At 65.9% G+C, this 15,691-nt stretch overlaps 1 protein-coding gene across 3 annotated transcripts in view; it reads right to left on the bottom strand.

Moving 5' to 3' along the window:
* Positions 1 to 5,434: 5,434 nt before the first annotated feature.
* The window catches only part of GPR107 (G protein-coupled receptor 107), a 50,987-nt gene continuing 40,730 nt past the window's right edge, over positions 5,435 to 15,691 (bottom strand). The window contains exons 15-18 of one of the 3 annotated variants that reach the window (XM_028517690.2): positions 11,679 to 11,728; positions 10,288 to 10,371; positions 9,503 to 9,624; positions 5,435 to 5,801 (exon numbers count right to left, since the gene is read on the bottom strand). In XM_028517690.2, the coding sequence (XP_028373491.1) occupies positions 5,705 to 5,801; positions 9,503 to 9,624; positions 10,288 to 10,371; positions 11,679 to 11,728 (353 nt within the window). In that variant the 3' untranslated portion in view covers positions 5,435 to 5,704. Of the gene's footprint in view, positions 5,802 to 9,502; positions 9,625 to 10,127; positions 10,158 to 10,287; positions 10,372 to 11,678; positions 11,729 to 15,691 lie in introns of those variants that run through there. The other 2 variants (XM_036022374.1, XM_036022373.1) reach the window with 2 other exon arrangements.

The following is a 15,691-nucleotide window of genomic DNA, read 5'->3' as shown; positions in this document are numbered from 1 at the left end:
GCCCCTTTTGTCCCGAACCTGGGGTCAGCCTGACATTCCCAACACAGGAGCGGTGACCGAGAGTCCTTGCTGCGCTGGGTACTGGGCCAGGCTCCTGACCCAAACCTCGAGCAGGTCGGAGTCAGGACACCCGGGTTCCATCCTGGGCTCTGACACGGATCAGCTGGCTGACCTGGGGATGCCTCACAGGCTGCTCGGGACCCCAGCGCCTGCGGCTGTGTGGCCGGAGCTCTGGACGGACACACCCAGGAAACAGCACACTGTGTGCAAAAGGCCGGACACACGGGGCACGGCGCACACTCCCACGCATGTGAGGTTCCGGAGGAGCACACTCACCTGTGGTGTGCGGCTAGGGCAGGGGCGTGGCGGGCGTGGACAGGGGGTGGCACCGCCAGAGAAGCGGCACAAGGGGACTCACAGGCGGATGGAGACGTTCCGTGTCTCTCACGGGGGAGGGGAGGCTCCGGATCGTACACGTTTTGTCCAAACTCATCCAGCCGCACGTTTGAAAGGGTAAACTACTGTACGTAAGTTATAGCACAGTCGGAAACACGCCTAATAAAGAAAGGGGTTTGGGATCCGATGACTCCTGAAAATGCTGAGTCTCAAACCTGGGAGTTCTCTACGCCGCTCTCCCGCAGGGCTACCTGGCAGCTGCCGGCAGGAGGGGTGCACGTTGGCCCGTCCCAGCGAGGGCTTCGCCCCAGGTCTCCGCCGGCCTCTCCCGCCACTGGCTGCACGCCCCACCCCCGCCCCGCAAGGCGGCCCCGCCCCGCCGCAGGCAGGACCCCGGCGAACTGCAGTGACGTGGGGTCTGCTCCAAAACTCAGCCCCTGGGGCGGGAGTCACATTTGAGTCTCCGCAGCAGCCGCCGCAGATCCAGGACCCACAGATTCCTCTAGTAGGTGTCACTGTTGTCAGTGGGAGCGGGTGGGAGGCAGTTAACTAATTTAACGAACAAAAACCACGAAGGAGAAATCAGGGGCGGGCGGTGGAGGAGCCAGCGACTCGGGAGACAGCACGCGTTTCCGTCACAGAGTCTTTATTTTACAGTTTGTGTCACAGCGAGGGAGCCCACCCGACACAGCGCCCATCGGAAGCCCCGCCCCCATCGGAAGCCCCGCCCCCGGCCTGTTTACAGAAACGCCCCTCGCCGCCCACCGGCGGCGTGAAAACAGTGCTGAGAGCTCCTGCCGCGCCCGAGCCCCCCCGGAAAGCAGACACCACGCACACACGTCCCCCTCCTCCCCCAAGTGCCGACCTGCCTCTGGGCTGGACGTGTCTGACTTCTCTGGCGGCCACATGACTCGGCAAATCCAGTCTCCGACTGGAGACGCTCCAAGGCTTCAACCCCCCCTGGTGGGAACAGGACTGCTGGACCCTTTGGTTAGTACGTGCCTCAAATGCTACAAAAAGCCGACCCCCCGCCCGTGTCCGATGCGGCTCCCCACTACAAAACCTTATACCTTGCCTCAAAAAGCAGCTTAGAGTCTTGGGAGGGAGCGGGTTAGTTTTTGTTTCGTTGGGACATTCACTGACTTTGTCGGGCACCCCCCTTCCCCAAGGGCCGGGCTGCAGACCCCTGCCACCAGCACCCCAACAGGCCCTGGTGCAGCACGACCCAGTCCTTGCTCCGGCCTCGCCTGTCCCCGCCTCAGCCACTCCTTCCCACAATGCCCGGGGGCTGCCCACAATCAAAGCGGCGGGGCACAGCCACAGCGCCCGGCCACAGCGGCCCTGGGAACTCGCAGGGGGCTGGGCTCACCCACGGGCAACTATGTTCCAGGCGGTGACGGGCATGAGCCTCGACGCGGGTGGACCGCCTCTGAAGGGGCCCCCCAAACACCCCCAGAAGCTGCAGCACAGAGCAGGTCTCCGAGAACACCTGGTGCGTCCCAGATGGACGCCTTTTCCATGCGCCAAGAGGTGTCATCGAGTCAAAGTCTGACTCCTTCAGTGGGGAAGCCGTGCACCTGGTGAACCCCAACGGGGGGAAGCGGCGGCCCACGGGCACCCTGGCCTCTGCCTATCCTGACCCGTGAGAGGGCCAGGCCTGGGTCAGGGAGCAGCTCGGGGGCGGTGTGCAGTGGAAGGGGGCAGGGGGGCTGCGGTCGGCCACCCCGGAGGAGCGGCAGGAAGCACTCCGCTGCTCTGGGGAGTGGGGGGCAGAGCCAGCAGCCTCCGCAGACCGTCGGGGAAATGGCCAGACGCCACCTGCCATTCAAATCGGCCTCTTCCACACTCCCCCTTGGTCTGGAAGGACCGGCTCCTTGTTAGAAGAGTGTTTTAAGTACCAGGACACACAGTGTAACGCAGGAAGGACGTCCTATCTGGCCCGAAGCAGGGACACGCACCTCAGCACTCGCCCCTCTTGCTCAAGTTCCCCTTAGCTCAGAAAGCGCGCCCTTTGCAGAGCGGCCGGGAGAAAACGCGGCGATGCACCAGAGCCTTCAGCCCCCGTTCCCACGACGGAGCCCGGGTGGAACCGATCGGTGAGGGCGGCGGGGCAGGTGGGGGTGAAGAGAAGTGGGGGGGGGGGAGGCAGGCTGTGGGACGAGAGCGCGGGACCCTGAGACGAGAGGCGGGGTTCCTGCTGTGACCCTCACAGGACGAGCGCGTCCAATGAGACCGAGCGCTGCCCAGGCTGCTGGACACGCCGGGCGGGGACAGCCCCGAAGTCCCACTCTCAAGGGGGTTCCTGGAGGAAACCCGAACCAGCGCACGCGGGCTGCGGACTGAGGAACCAGCCTGTCTGTGCACTGGAACGAGCCTCTCCTCCCGGCAGCCAGGCCACCAGCCCACCCGCGTCCCGCTCGCTCAGGGGCGTGAAACGCATGCACTAAAAGGCACTAAAGTTTTAAAGCCTGGGGCAGCGCGAGAACTAGGCTGATGGAGGCTCTGGCCACTGCTGAGAGCCCGGATTGAGAGACCAATGACTGTTCTTGCGGTCTGAGAAGTGACTCTTTACAAAAGACACGCGCTCCGTGAACGGGAAACAGCCCGCACTCCCTGAAACCTCACGGCCGGCAGCGTCCGCAGCCCCTGGCAGGCGGCTCGGAGGAAGCCTGGAGATGCCGCGCGGGCGGGCGCGGGGGTCGGAGCGCAGAGCGAAGCTGTAAGTCCGAGGGCTCCGTGATGTGCGTGCACCCACCCTTCCTGCCCGGCCGAGGGCCTGGGAGAGCTCAGCCGCTCCAACGCCACAGCTCGCCGACCCGTGGGGCCTGAACCCGGGCCTGCAGAGAGGGGCTGTGGGCTGGGGGGACTGCCGCCCTTTGGACCCCTGTCCGTCACCTTGACTCCAGATCAGAGCTCGGTACTGGTCACAGCTATGAAGTGACAGAGAAAGAGAAGAAATTTCTACGGAACAGGACGGAGAGCTTAAGTAATTTCACAAAAACTGAACCACCACCTGTGTCCCCAACAGCGGGCTGGGCTCTGATCTTCCCTCATCGTCGCCCCGACTTCAGACCTCCTGCGTGCAGCCCAGGGCGTGGTAGGCGCGCTGCCTGGTGGGAAGGCTGTGGCCAGCCTGGTCCCAAACCGCTGCCAGCCCCTCTACGCCCCCCCGGTCCAGAGGGCTCAGGACTGGGCAGGTGCGGCCACTCGGGGGCTGCGTGAGAGCCCAGAGGCTCCCAGGGGCGGGTGCGGGCCCACCCCACAGGGCAGCCGGCGGCAGCGCGGAGGAGCAGGGAGGGCGCGGTGCGGGCTCACCGAGGGCTCACCACACACCGGCCCCGCACCCCCTGCTCCCTCACGCACTGGGCTCCCTGCTCGCGGCACGTGACGTGAGGACATCTCCGAGGAGACCCTTCTAGGAGGGAGGTGTCGTCACACTGGTTCTCGCCAAGAAACCCACGGCCGAGGCCAGACCTCGGGCCCGCAGGACAGACAGCAACCGTGGCCCCAGAGGGAAGCGCCCCGAGGGGGTCGGCCTCGGCCTGGGACCCACTCCCGCTGCGCCGGCACGGGCCGGGCACAGGCATCCTCCCTGCCGCTTCCTTCCCCCGCCACAGAGCCCCAGGTTCGAGACGGGAAGAAGAGGGTCCCCTAAACTAACACTGCGGGCGCATCCCCTGGCCCCGAAGACAGGAAGACACGCGACCCCTCCCTGGAACACCTGCAGAGCGGCGGCAGCAGCAGCCGAGAGACGCTGCCGCTGCTGCACGTGTCGCCGGGACCGGGCCCTGTGACGGTCGGGCCCTGTGACGGTCGGGCCGGGCAGGCCTCGGGGGGCCACGCGGAGCGCTCAGAAAGCTGCCCGCATCCCCACACGTCGGCGCAGAAGTGAGGAGGGCACGGGAGGGACACGGCTGGTCTGAGGCAAGACTTCAGGTTCCCAAATCTGGGGTGTTGAATGCCACCCCCCAACCTTGTGGTTTCTGACGGACCCTTCCCAGCTGGAGGTGAGAAAGCCGCCACCAGAGACTGTCGCTGCCCAGCCCCCGGGAGGCCCGCACCCCAAGCATCAGGGAGCTTCCCGATGGGGCCCCGCTCGGGTCCCCCGTCTCAGGCCCGGGTGACAGAACCCTCTGGGGAATGATCACGAAGTCCCCTGGGCCCTCGGGCAAGCGCCCTCTGAGCCCGCCCCACGCTGCCGCTGACGGCACTGCGCAGGCTCGGGAGCTCGGAGGACCCTCCCGGAGTTCCTGGGGGAGACTCCACCCCACGCCTGGGAGGGAAGCTCGGACCACACCCCCCACCCCTGCACCCCCGGGTGCAGACAGGGACAGTCTCTGGTCGCGTCCTGCTCCGAGGCCCTCTCCGGCGCACAGCACAAGCTTCCGGACCAGGAGGAGCTGCTCCCACACCCCCGTCTGCCCCAGCCGCTCGGGAAGGAGAGTGCCTCCTGCTTCCCCGCGCGTCCCGGCCGCACGAAGCCTGCACGAGCCACGGGGAGAGGGGGACGCGAGACGGCGCTGCTCCGGGTGTGCGAGGGGACCCCACGGGACGCTCTCTGGGCTGAAAACGCACTCCCGTCCCTCCTTCAGACACTCACGACCGCGCCTCCCGCCAGCGGGGCGGGGCTGTGTCCCGGGGCCGGGACCCGACAGGGCGGGACAGCGCTCAGACACAAACAATGTCCTCTCCGAGAGGGGGGCCCCCAGGCTCCCGGGGCTGCTGGCACTTTCAGAACCCGGGACGAAGCTGCGAGGCCGCATTAGGGACAGGAGTCCAGGGGCAGGCGGACACACTACACGGGGTTTTGAGCTGGCTCCCTACACCCAACTAGGTTCATCTTTGCCCCCCAAAGCAGCAGCGATCCGCTCCCTTCTGCGCCCCCGCACTGGGACCGGCAGACACAGGCCTCGCCCCCCCCCCCCCCCCCCCCCGCCGCCGCGGCTCCGTTCCATGTGTTACACGAGCTGGGGGAGGGGCGGGGGTCACACTGCACGTACCCTAAGCGCTCCCAATTTAAAAATATATATATATATATAAAAATCAAAACAAAGTCTTCCTTTTATTCTCCTCCTGGCTACACCCCCCTCCCCGCCATCCCACCTGAGGAGAACTCAGCTGCCTGTGAGCAGCCGCAGGGCCGGTTTCCGCACGAGAGGAGAGTAAAAAACGAGGTCTCCGGCACTCTGCTCCCGGCCACGCGCTCTGCTGTCCCTGCTGGGAGGGCCGGTGCCCCGCCCCCGCCAGTGGCACTGTGAACTCGTCCAGCGTCCTCATCCTCGCCCACGGCCGGCTCATGGGGGCTCCGTCAGGCGGTGCCTTCCCAGTCGCCCTGGGGCTCCACCGCGCCGTTGGTCACCTTCTTGACCTTCTTCATGTTCTCCATCACCCCGGACGTCGTCACGCTGGGCGGGAAAGAAGCCAGGAGAGACGTGTCAGCAGCACAGCCAGCCCGTCTCCACGGCAGCCGGTCCCAGGGGGGGTGCGGCGCTGGCCCTGGCGCCAGACTGCGGTGGGGCCGCCCCACCCCGCCCCTGGCTGGCCGGCTGTGTGACCTCCGCCCGCCACCTGAGCTCTCCGGGCCGCAGTGCGACAAGTGCTTCCCGCTTCCCGGAACAGTCCGAGGGGAAACGAGACTCCCCGAGCGCCGATCAATGCGCCCGGGCGGTGACTGATCTGCCTCGGCCCCCACGAGTCTGCACGTTGCCGCACGTGCTCCGGCTGTGGCTGGGAGACCGCTGCGTCAGGGCGCCGCACGCAGAAGGGAAAGGTGACCCACTGTGGGCGTTCACCGTCGCCCGCCCCAGGGGAGCACCTCCGAGTCCTGGGGCGGGACCACAGGTGCGTGGGACCTGCTGGGCCCAGGTTCTCCCAGCACTGGAGGCGCTCCCTGCAGGCTGAGCCGGGCCGCGCGGCTGTCAGTGAGCAGGCGTCCCTGCCTCCCTTCTGTGCCCCCCAGGGCGGGGGCGTTATTCTCTGTCCCGACACCATCTACACACTCTCCCGCTGTCCCCACAGCAGACCTGGGGGCCCCCGAAGGCCGGACTTCTGCTCCAGCTGGAGCCCCACAACTGCCCAGGGGGCCCGTGGCTGGACCAGCACCCATCCCAACAGAAGCGGTCCTGCCTCCAGCAAGGCTCCTGCCTCCAGCAGGGCACCGGCCTCAAGGGCCGGCAGCGTGGGAGCTGGGCTGTGGCCGGGGACCCTGGAGCTACGGCAGGCAGACCTGTTCCCTGTGGGGTCAGTGCAGGTGTGTCTGCAGAGGACAGACAGGGAGGTGGAGCAGAGAGGTGCCGGAGAGGGAGCAGGGAGCTTGGACAGAGACGGACAGAACATGGACCAGGCTGCCTCCCGCCTTCCCGCTCCATCTCTGTGGTGAGCCCTCCCTTCCTGGCAGAGTCCCGAGTCCCGAGTCCCGTGCTGGGACCCCGAGGGGCCTCGTGCACGTCGGCAAGAGGGAGAAGGGGCCTCAGACGACTGCTGCTCCTGCTGCCACCCCCGTCACAGCCGTGCGTGCGTGGCCTGGGCCTCAGTGGCCCGCAGACACGCCTATTTCTTTAATCAGACTAAACTAGAAACTAAAGCCAGACTAAACATTGTTTCCTGGACCGGACACGTGGAGTGGCCTGGTTGGGAGACACCCCCACGAGTCTCCAATTCTCCGGTACCCACTCCAGGCGCTGGCCCACCCGGAAGAACCCGGGGAGTGGTCTGAGGTGCCGGCTGCCTTGAGGGCGGCGTTCTGGGGAGAAACCCGGAGACAAGTCCGGCTCTGGGACCCGCCGTCTGGGACCCGCCGCAAGCGTCTCCCCGCCCCCGCCCTCAGCCCTCCGGGCAGGAGTAGCTCAGAGCACCCGGGACACGCACAGCAGGCGAGGCAGCCGTGGAGTCCGAGCACTGAGACTGAAGCCAGTGCTTTCTAACGTGCTGAATTTTTTATGAGAAATTTTGTTGCCAAAATTGGTCCAAAGAGAGATGTTGAAAGAAAGATGGAGAAAAAAGATGGCAGGTCAGCGTTACCTCTGCACGCACCCTCATCCCGCAGGAGGCCCCGCCCCTAGGGCAAGACTCACCCCTCAGCTCGGCTACAGATGCAGGAGGGGCCGGCAGGCGCGAGAGACCCTACCCAGAATCCCCGCAGCCAGCGCTCTCGGGCCCCGGGGCAGGACGCAGCAGGGAGACCGGGGGTTTGTTCTGGGGGGTGCGGCGTGAGGAACACTGCTCGTTCCGGGACACGGGGTGGGTCCAGCTCCCTTCTCCAGGAAGCCCCCTCCAGTGGGGATGGCAGAGTGCTCAGCACCTTCTCGAACACCTGGGCAAGGGCTCTGCCCGCCTCCGGTGGGGTTGTCTGTAGAGGGTTTGTGGGGTGCCATTCGGCAGCAGCCGGTCTGAGTGGGAGAGGGCAGCCCGGGGCTCGGAGGCCCCAAGAAGCCGAGACTGGCCTCGGCGCTCACCTGCCGGTGAGCGTGCAGGCAGGCTGAGTGAGGGCTGGCGTCTCCATCTCGGGCTGGCCTGCCCGGTCACCTCCCAGAAAGCCACAGAACTTTCCCAACAGCGGAGTTCTCGGGCGAGAGAGACACCGGAACGACTGGTCTGGTAAAGGCATGTGACCTCACTTGGCTCCTCGCCATCCCTGCGCAGGCTGACCTGGGACAGCGCCTGCTGGGCGCGCCGCCACCCCGAGTATACCAGCCACTGGCCTGCCCCTTCCCAGGAGGCGACACACGCAGGCTTCCTGCCACCGAAGCGCACCCGCTTCGCCACCACAGCGGGGCTCCCACGAAGCCACCCCGACAGACGGCCAGAGCACCCTCGCCCTGCAGCCGGGGTGCGAGCCGGGCAGCTCAGGGGCACCGCAGAGCAGAGGACACCCTCCCGGGTCCCCGCTGGACTGGGGGCCTACCGCCTGCTCCCTCCCGCTCCTCCCCCGACGTGCCAACCACAGCCTCTCCGGCTACAGCGGTTACCACTATCACCCAGTGTGGTCAGGGAGACACAAAACCCAACGTGGAACACCGCCAAGGGATAACGGTACCTTCCCCTGCATCCACGCTCGCAGGAGCAGCGGCTGACAGACCGGACATGGGGACAGGCACCCCCACATTACCGGGTGGACCGCCAACTGGGACAGCCACCGTGGCGCACATCTCAGCCAGTGGACGGCACTGTGCCGCGGCCGTCGGGCCCTTCTCCGCCCGCCCCAGACACCCTGCCGTCACGGGTGGGGGACAGCCGGAGGCTCCAGCAGGGACTGGGACACCAGACCGCAGGCCCCTTCCGACGCTGCTCCTCGCCAGGCTGACTCTCGCTGGTGCCCCTCCAGCCCGCGGCCCCTTGCTCAGGCTCCGTGCCTCCCGGAAGAGGCACACCCACTGGTGCTCCTGCCGGCCCCTGGACTCTCCGCGATCTGTAAAAAGGCCCCCCCTCCCCGACACAGGGAGGGGCTGCCTGGAGCCCAGCAGCAGGACTGGCCTTCTGTCCACCGTTCTCACAGTGAAGCTGAGCACAGAGCGCCAGCCCTGCTGCCCGGCCTGCCTAACGGGGCTCAGCCTCTGGGCTGGAAAACCAGGCGGCCACCCCGCTGGAGGGGGCGCACCCGACACCCAGCCCCAGCCTGATCACCAAAGCCTACAGCCGACCGGGCCCATCACCGCGCATGTTGACACGCAAGACGGTCTCACCACTGTTTGCTTCTCCAGCAAACGACCACCCCTTCCCAGCGAACAGGCCCCAGACCCCCTCACCCTGGGACTCAGAGCGGCCGTCCCCACGCCCGGATGCAGGGCGAGGCGCTGAGCTAGCCGTGAGGAGATGCTCAGCTGTCTGACGACGGAGGGCGTCTGACCCTGACTGCAGACACAGGAATCGATGACCACGTGCATGGGCCCTGCCACTGGGAAGAGGGCCAGTCTGACCTCCATGGTTGTGGACGGGCCCAGCACACCCCCCAGCTCCGGCCCCTGAGGCGCGGGGAGCGGTGTCCGCCCCCTTCTGCTGGAACAGAGGCCCCGCCCCCACGGCAACAGCAGGTGGAGGGGCGGCTGCGATTCACGCCGCGCCGCTCTCTGGTGCGTAAGGAGCCGAGGACAGAAAGGAGGGTTCTTACACAGATTCCATCTCCACGTCGTCTTCTTCCTGAGAGAGCTGCAGGTAGGGGTTATCCGAAGCTGGGCGGAACTTGTACCCGGTGAGGACAAAGAACACCAGCGTGGCCGTCTCGTCCAGGAGCTGCGGACGGAAAACACCCGGATGAGCCCACTCGTCTTCCGGGGGCAGTGGGGCCAGCCAGGGGAGCACCCCGCCCCGGCCGCCCACGCTCCACGGCCGCTCCTCAAACCCCAGAGCTAAGCGCTGCAGAGCCCGTGGCCTGGGGGTGCGCTGAACCCCAGCAAGGGTGGGGGCCTCCTCCCAGAGACGGCATCGAAGACCCCTTGCTTCCCGGGCGTCTGCACACTGTCCCTTAAGGGTCACAGTTCGCCCGAGCCTCCCTCCCGCGGGGCTGCAGGCGCGCACTGCGAGGAGAAGTCTCCGCCTCCCTCTCGGGGCCCCAGCTGGGCGGCCCGGGCTCCCACAGAAGGGCGGCCCGGGCTCCCAGCTGCCCTCGGCCCCGTGTGGATGGAGAAGACCCGTCCCAGCTGGGCCTTAATTACACAGGGTGCACCTTCCTCTCCCTGCCCAAGGCTGTCCCCTTCATAGACGTTCCAAACTCAACACTAAAATCGGTAATGCAATCTCTTCCAGATTTCTCAGGCATCCAGGAGCTTCCCGCACAGAGAATCTCCACTGCAGGCCAGGAGAGACAGGAGGCCCCCCGCGGCCACCAGGTACAGCGTAACAGCCTCGAGCACCCCCGGACGCCAGCCCCCGGCCCTGCCGGCCGCGGGCACGCACCTGGTACAGCCACTTCCACTGGAACGGGACGGCGAACTTGAGGAAGAAGGCGATGATCCTGGTGAAGTATATGTAGCACACGATCTGCACGGGGACGAGCGAAGCAGGGAGGAAGTCAGCACAGACACTCGGCCCCACCTTCTTCCAGCAACTTGCTTTCAAATGAACGAACTGAAGAAAGTCACTCGATGCTCCCAGTGCTAATAGCAAACCTGGCAGAGAGACGGCTTCTCTGCCAGCGACACCCTCAAGGGCTTCTCCCAGCTCTCTGGGTGACCGAACCGCTGTGACGGCCACACCCGTGGGAGGGACCAGCCGTTCTGGCGAGGTGGCTCTTGACGCAGGAGGGACCCTCCCCTGCCCTGCCCGTACATACAACCCGCCGCTCTCAACCCCTAAAGGGCAGCGTCTCTAACTCCCAGGCTGGCGGCACGCTTTCCGGGCACCCTGGCGGAACAAGGCCTCACGGGGGGAAACACTGACGTTCCGTGCCTTTGGCGGGTGCTGGCGCGTTCACGGTCCGCTCAGAGGGAGCACCAGTGACACCGAGGACCCCAGTGAGGGAGCACACGCCAAGGCCTCAGTGGGCTGGCCACTCGAGTGGGGCCTGCTCACCGGGCGCAGGCCCAGGTGGCCAGACTTGCAGGAAGAAACGTCCAAGTGAAAGTCAATGCCAAAAGCTCAGATGGAAGACGACCCGGAAACTCTAGAAGACCTACACCTTAAATGTTCCAAAAAGTCATGTGCTTAATAATTTTTAATACATCCTGCCTTTGGTGCTTAATGCTTGTATGACCTTTTCATGTTTACACCAGTCCTGTTACAAACGGTGACCCCATTTTTATAAATGAATTTTATTGTCTTTTAAAGACTATTTTTAGAGCAAGGGGAAAAGAAGAAGAGAAACATCAGTGGTTGCCTCTCATGTGCCTCCTACTGGGGACCTGACCCGCAACGCAGGCATGTGCCCTGACTGGGAATCGAACTGGCGACCCTTTGGTTCACAGGGCCGCGCTCAATCCACTGAGCCACACCAGCCAGGGCTGTAAATGAATTAAAAAAAAAGCCAAGGAGCATCTGAGCCTGGAAGAGAGTCCGGAGGAGCCAGCACCGAACCGCTGGCAGTGGCGACCAAGGCAGGAGGGGAAGCCTGGGGCTGTCAAGGGCTCTCCGTGCTCCTGCAGCGTTGCTTTGGAACACATCAAGCAGGTGCTGCTCCTCTGAGGACGGAAAGCCAAACCTCGAGCGAGCTGTGAAAAGCAGCCGCTCCCACAGCGAACCCCCACACCCAAGGCACGGTGTGGCTCCGAGGAGGGGACCCACACGGCCCCAGGGTGCCCGTCTCCGCTCCCACCGGCCCTCCCTCACGGACACGGGGCTGCTCTACTCACCAAGACGTAATAGTGCCTGAAGAGTTTCAGCTTGGCCAAGTTAACCGCAGCTGGGGGGAGGAAGGACGAGACAAAGGCTCATCAGCGCCTCTCGGTGTGGAAGCGTGTGGCGTCGGGCTCCCCTCAGTCAGGGGCCGAGTCCGACCTGCGGGCACCGCCCCGGCTCACCTGCACTTTGGAAACGCACGCCCCCAGCAGGCCCCCCGGTCCCCGGGAAGAGTCAGGGGCTGGGGGTGTGGCAGGGCGGGGTTCCGGTTCCAGGTCACGGGCACACCCGCACAGCTCCCCCATGCTGGTTCAGGGGGTTTCCACTGCCCACCTGGGAGCGTGGCGACACCCCAGACCGGCAGTCGCTGCACGTCGGGGCTGCCTGGCCCTGCAGAAGCCATCGTGGAGCGTGTCCGCTCTGCCCCTGGCCGCACGGCTGTGCTGCCCACCAGGACTGGTCTGGGGGTGGGGGGCTTCCCATCGGGGGAACCTCCCAGTGCTTCAGGGCACAAAGGCAACCCACACAGGTGCAGCTTGCAAATTCAGGTTTCACTTCCGTTTTCACCACCAGCCCTTTAGATACAGCCTCCCTGGCTCTGTCCTGCCGTCACGGCCGTGCAAGGTCAGGAGCCAGGACCGCTCGCTTCCTGCCACTGCCTCCGGTCATGAAATATTGACGACCGCAGAGGGTGGCCTGGCTCCCTCGCCGATGAGCAACCCTTTCATTCATCACAAACCTTCCCGCAGGAGGCAAATTAATCCTGCTCACTAGCACTCAATTACCGGCTCCACGGAAGAACGGGTCCACGGGTGGTGGGGGCTCCGGCTGCCTCTGCCTCCCGCCGCCTCGTGGTCAGTGGGGGGCAAGCAAGCTTGGGACTCCAGAGGAAACTCCTTGAACCCTGAATAGTTTTCAAGACGATCACCAACCAACAGTATCCGTTTGGGTCTCTCCTGAGAAACCGAACGCAGCGGCGGGAAGACCAGCCAACCTTCCCGGGGAACCTGGCCCCCCGGACGGAGAGGCCAGTGTGCCCACGTCTGGACGGTGGAGTGTGTGTTCACACGCACTTGGAGATGCTCCACTGACACACGCAGACCGGCGAGGGCTGCCGCCTAATGCACAATGTTTCTCACAGACCTGCGATTTTTTAAATTAAATCTCTCTGGTTCTCGGCTACTTTCCATCCGCCCTGACCCTGGGCCAAGCCCCGGATGCAGCAGGGCCCACAGCGGCCGTGGCCTTTGCCCCAGCGAGGCTGCCGCTCCCCCGGAGGCCCCCAACTCCGAGCTGCGCACCGCTTCCTGTGACACCGAGTGCACGCAGGGTGCCCGGGCAGCACGCGGCGGGGACAGGTGCTCCTCCTCGTCTGGGGGTGGGGGTGGGGGATGCTGGGGATGAGGTGGGGACGCCGAGACGTGCAGGGTGACGGAGTTTCCAGGGTTCTAACGCTTCACTCACGTGTCCGTGCGTGGCTCCCGCCCCCCGTGTCAGTGGCCGACGGGACAGCCACGGACACCACACTCTGCCCACCCACGCAGCCAGCCTGGGGGACCACGGGCCCCCGCAACAAGCACAATAACCCTTAAACACGAACACTCAACTGTCCTCTTTGTGAAGAACGGAGAAAAACAGCAGTAGCAACCGGACCGTTTAAACAGTAAAAATGTTCCGAGTCCCCTCTGCGCTTTGCCTGCCGAACGGACTCCCGACTGACGAGATGCCGGCCCTCCAAGGCTCGCCAGGCCCCGTCCGCCCCAAGGGAGGCGTCACGTTTTCACTTCCCGGTTTCAAGGCGCCGTGAGGAGACACGCACGGCTGCAAGGCTGCGCAAGAGACGCTCCCCCCCCTCACTGGCCCCGGGCCCCGGGGAGAAGGCGGGCTCCCGGAGGTGGTGGTGCCTGAGCGCAGGCTTGAGTGGGGCTGGGGGGGGAGGGGGAGCACCGAGGGGGAGACCCAGTGGACAGAACGCCCAGGAGGAGCAGGCGCGGAGGCTCAGAGGTGAGCCGGCATCACGCATCAGGGACGAGTGCGGCCCCGTGGGGCCGCACCACGGAGAGGCCGGGGAGGCCAGGGCCTAGGCCGGGCTGAGAGGAAGGCGGGAAGCCACGGCAGCTGGCCGCCCTGCTGCCGTCACGGGCCCCGGGGCCCCGGAGCCCTGAGGGCCCGAAGTGGGGTGGCGCCACCATCACACCCACGCTTCAGAACCACCTCTCTGCAGGGAGGATGGAGAGAAGCAAAGGAAGAGCCCGACCGAGGTCGAAACCCTCAGATGTGCGGAGGCCCCTCTGGAAAGGGGAGGGGTGGTTCTCCTCGGTGGACGGGGCAGGGAGCAAGGCTGGCCCCGCCCTGTTGGTCGGCTGGGGACGGTGCAGGGACAAGGCGGTGAAGCGTGGACCAGAGAGAACTCTTCAGGTGAAGCCCGAGGGGCCCCTCCAGGTCACAGGGCAGGAGAGCAGGGTGGGGAGGGCGGCTGGGAGACAGCAGAGGGGTCTGACCACGGGAGCGGTGGGGGGAGTGGAGGGAGCTGTCCGCTCCCTGGTGCCACTCGCATCGCCACGTGCCCTCCAGGCGGACCGTGAGACACTGCCGCGGGGCAGTCCACGCCCCCAGTGGGGGCCCACACACCCACACCCGGTGCCCACGAGGAATCGTCGGCACGGGCAGCGATGTCCTGCCGGCCCAGGATGCAAGCCAGGACTCACAAACGCACCTGGGGAATGACTGGTGCCGTCTCTAAGACGTGCGGCCACCGCAGAGCGGCGCTCACGGCTGTTCCCGAGCCCACCAGTGGCGACAGACGACATGTCCAGTCACACGCAGGACATCTGCTCGCGGGACAGCGGGCCTGGGGATGAGTCACGGGCGAGGCAGCGAGGGCGGGGGAAGCTTCCTTGCTGCAGTAGGCGGCAGCAGCAGGGGCGACGGTGCAGGCCCGCACCCCCGCGCACCCCGCGCTCCAGCTCCCCTCTGCGGCTTCCTGGCCACGTGACCTCGGGTGAGTCCCCTAACCTGAGTCTCAGTTTCGTTATCTGTACAACGGGAGTAACGGCGCCTACCGCCGGGGTGCTGGGGAGCCCGGGGTAAGTGCCTGATGAATGGCTGTTACAGTCTCAGGACTCTGTCGGGGTTACCTTGTCCTAACCCCAACCCAGCGGGGCCCGCACTGTGTCCCGGCGGCTGCCACCTCCGGCAGAAACCCCGGCTCTGGGGCGTGGACCGGAACAGGCGGTGACTGGGGACCGCCAGAGCGCCCGGGCTCTCCCGGACGCAGTGCCCCCACATGCTCGCGACAGGCGAGCCCGCCTGCAGCCGGGGATCCGCATCCTCCCCGTTTTCTTCCAAAACAGCTTTCCCTGGAGTTCACAACACTGACAGCCTGATGTCCGCCAGGCCACGGCGGGGCTGCGCCCCGGGGAGTCAGAGGCTCGCCAGGCCTAGGCTGGCTCCCTCCAACCCCGCCAGGAGCAGCAGCGGACGTGGGGAGAGCACCGGTGTGGGGAGAATGGGGAGAGTGCCTCGGAGTGGAGCCGGCGGGGCCCAGGTCCCACCCCCATGCTGTCACAGCTCAGGCGCCAGGCCTGGCCGGGCGCTTCTCCTCGGGTGTCAGCGTCCTCGTTGGGAGGAGGGTTCCTCCCTGGCGATGGCTCGTCCCCGGGGACAGCTTCATCCAGCGCAATGCAAGGCCGCCCCCAGTCCTGAGGACTTTGGAAAACCTCCCAGGGAGTGGGGAGTGCAGAAGGAGAGCGGGGCGGTGGGGGGGCGCACACACACCTGCTTCAGGAGCTCCTGCTGCGGGCTCCCTCCTCCTCCCATTCGCTCTCAGAACGATGGCCAGGACCCAGGTTTGGGCCCGTGCTTCCTCCTGACGGGAACGGGACCCCGTGTCCTCGGAGAGGAAGTGTATTCCGCCTCATGTGGGCACACACTGGGGGAGAAAGTGCCCAGCCCTTTCGAATGCTTAACAAGTCGGTCCTCCCTCCAACCCAGCAGTGGAAGAGCCAAGGCACCCCCAAGAGAAGGT

This window comes from Phyllostomus discolor, chromosome 3, assembly GCF_004126475.2.
Source record: "Phyllostomus discolor isolate MPI-MPIP mPhyDis1 chromosome 3, mPhyDis1.pri.v3, whole genome shotgun sequence".
Lineage (NCBI taxonomy): Eukaryota > Metazoa > Chordata > Mammalia > Chiroptera > Phyllostomidae > Phyllostomus > Phyllostomus discolor.
The sequence above is the reverse complement of the archived record's forward strand: the minus strand, read 5'-3'. Positions and strand labels throughout refer to the sequence as shown.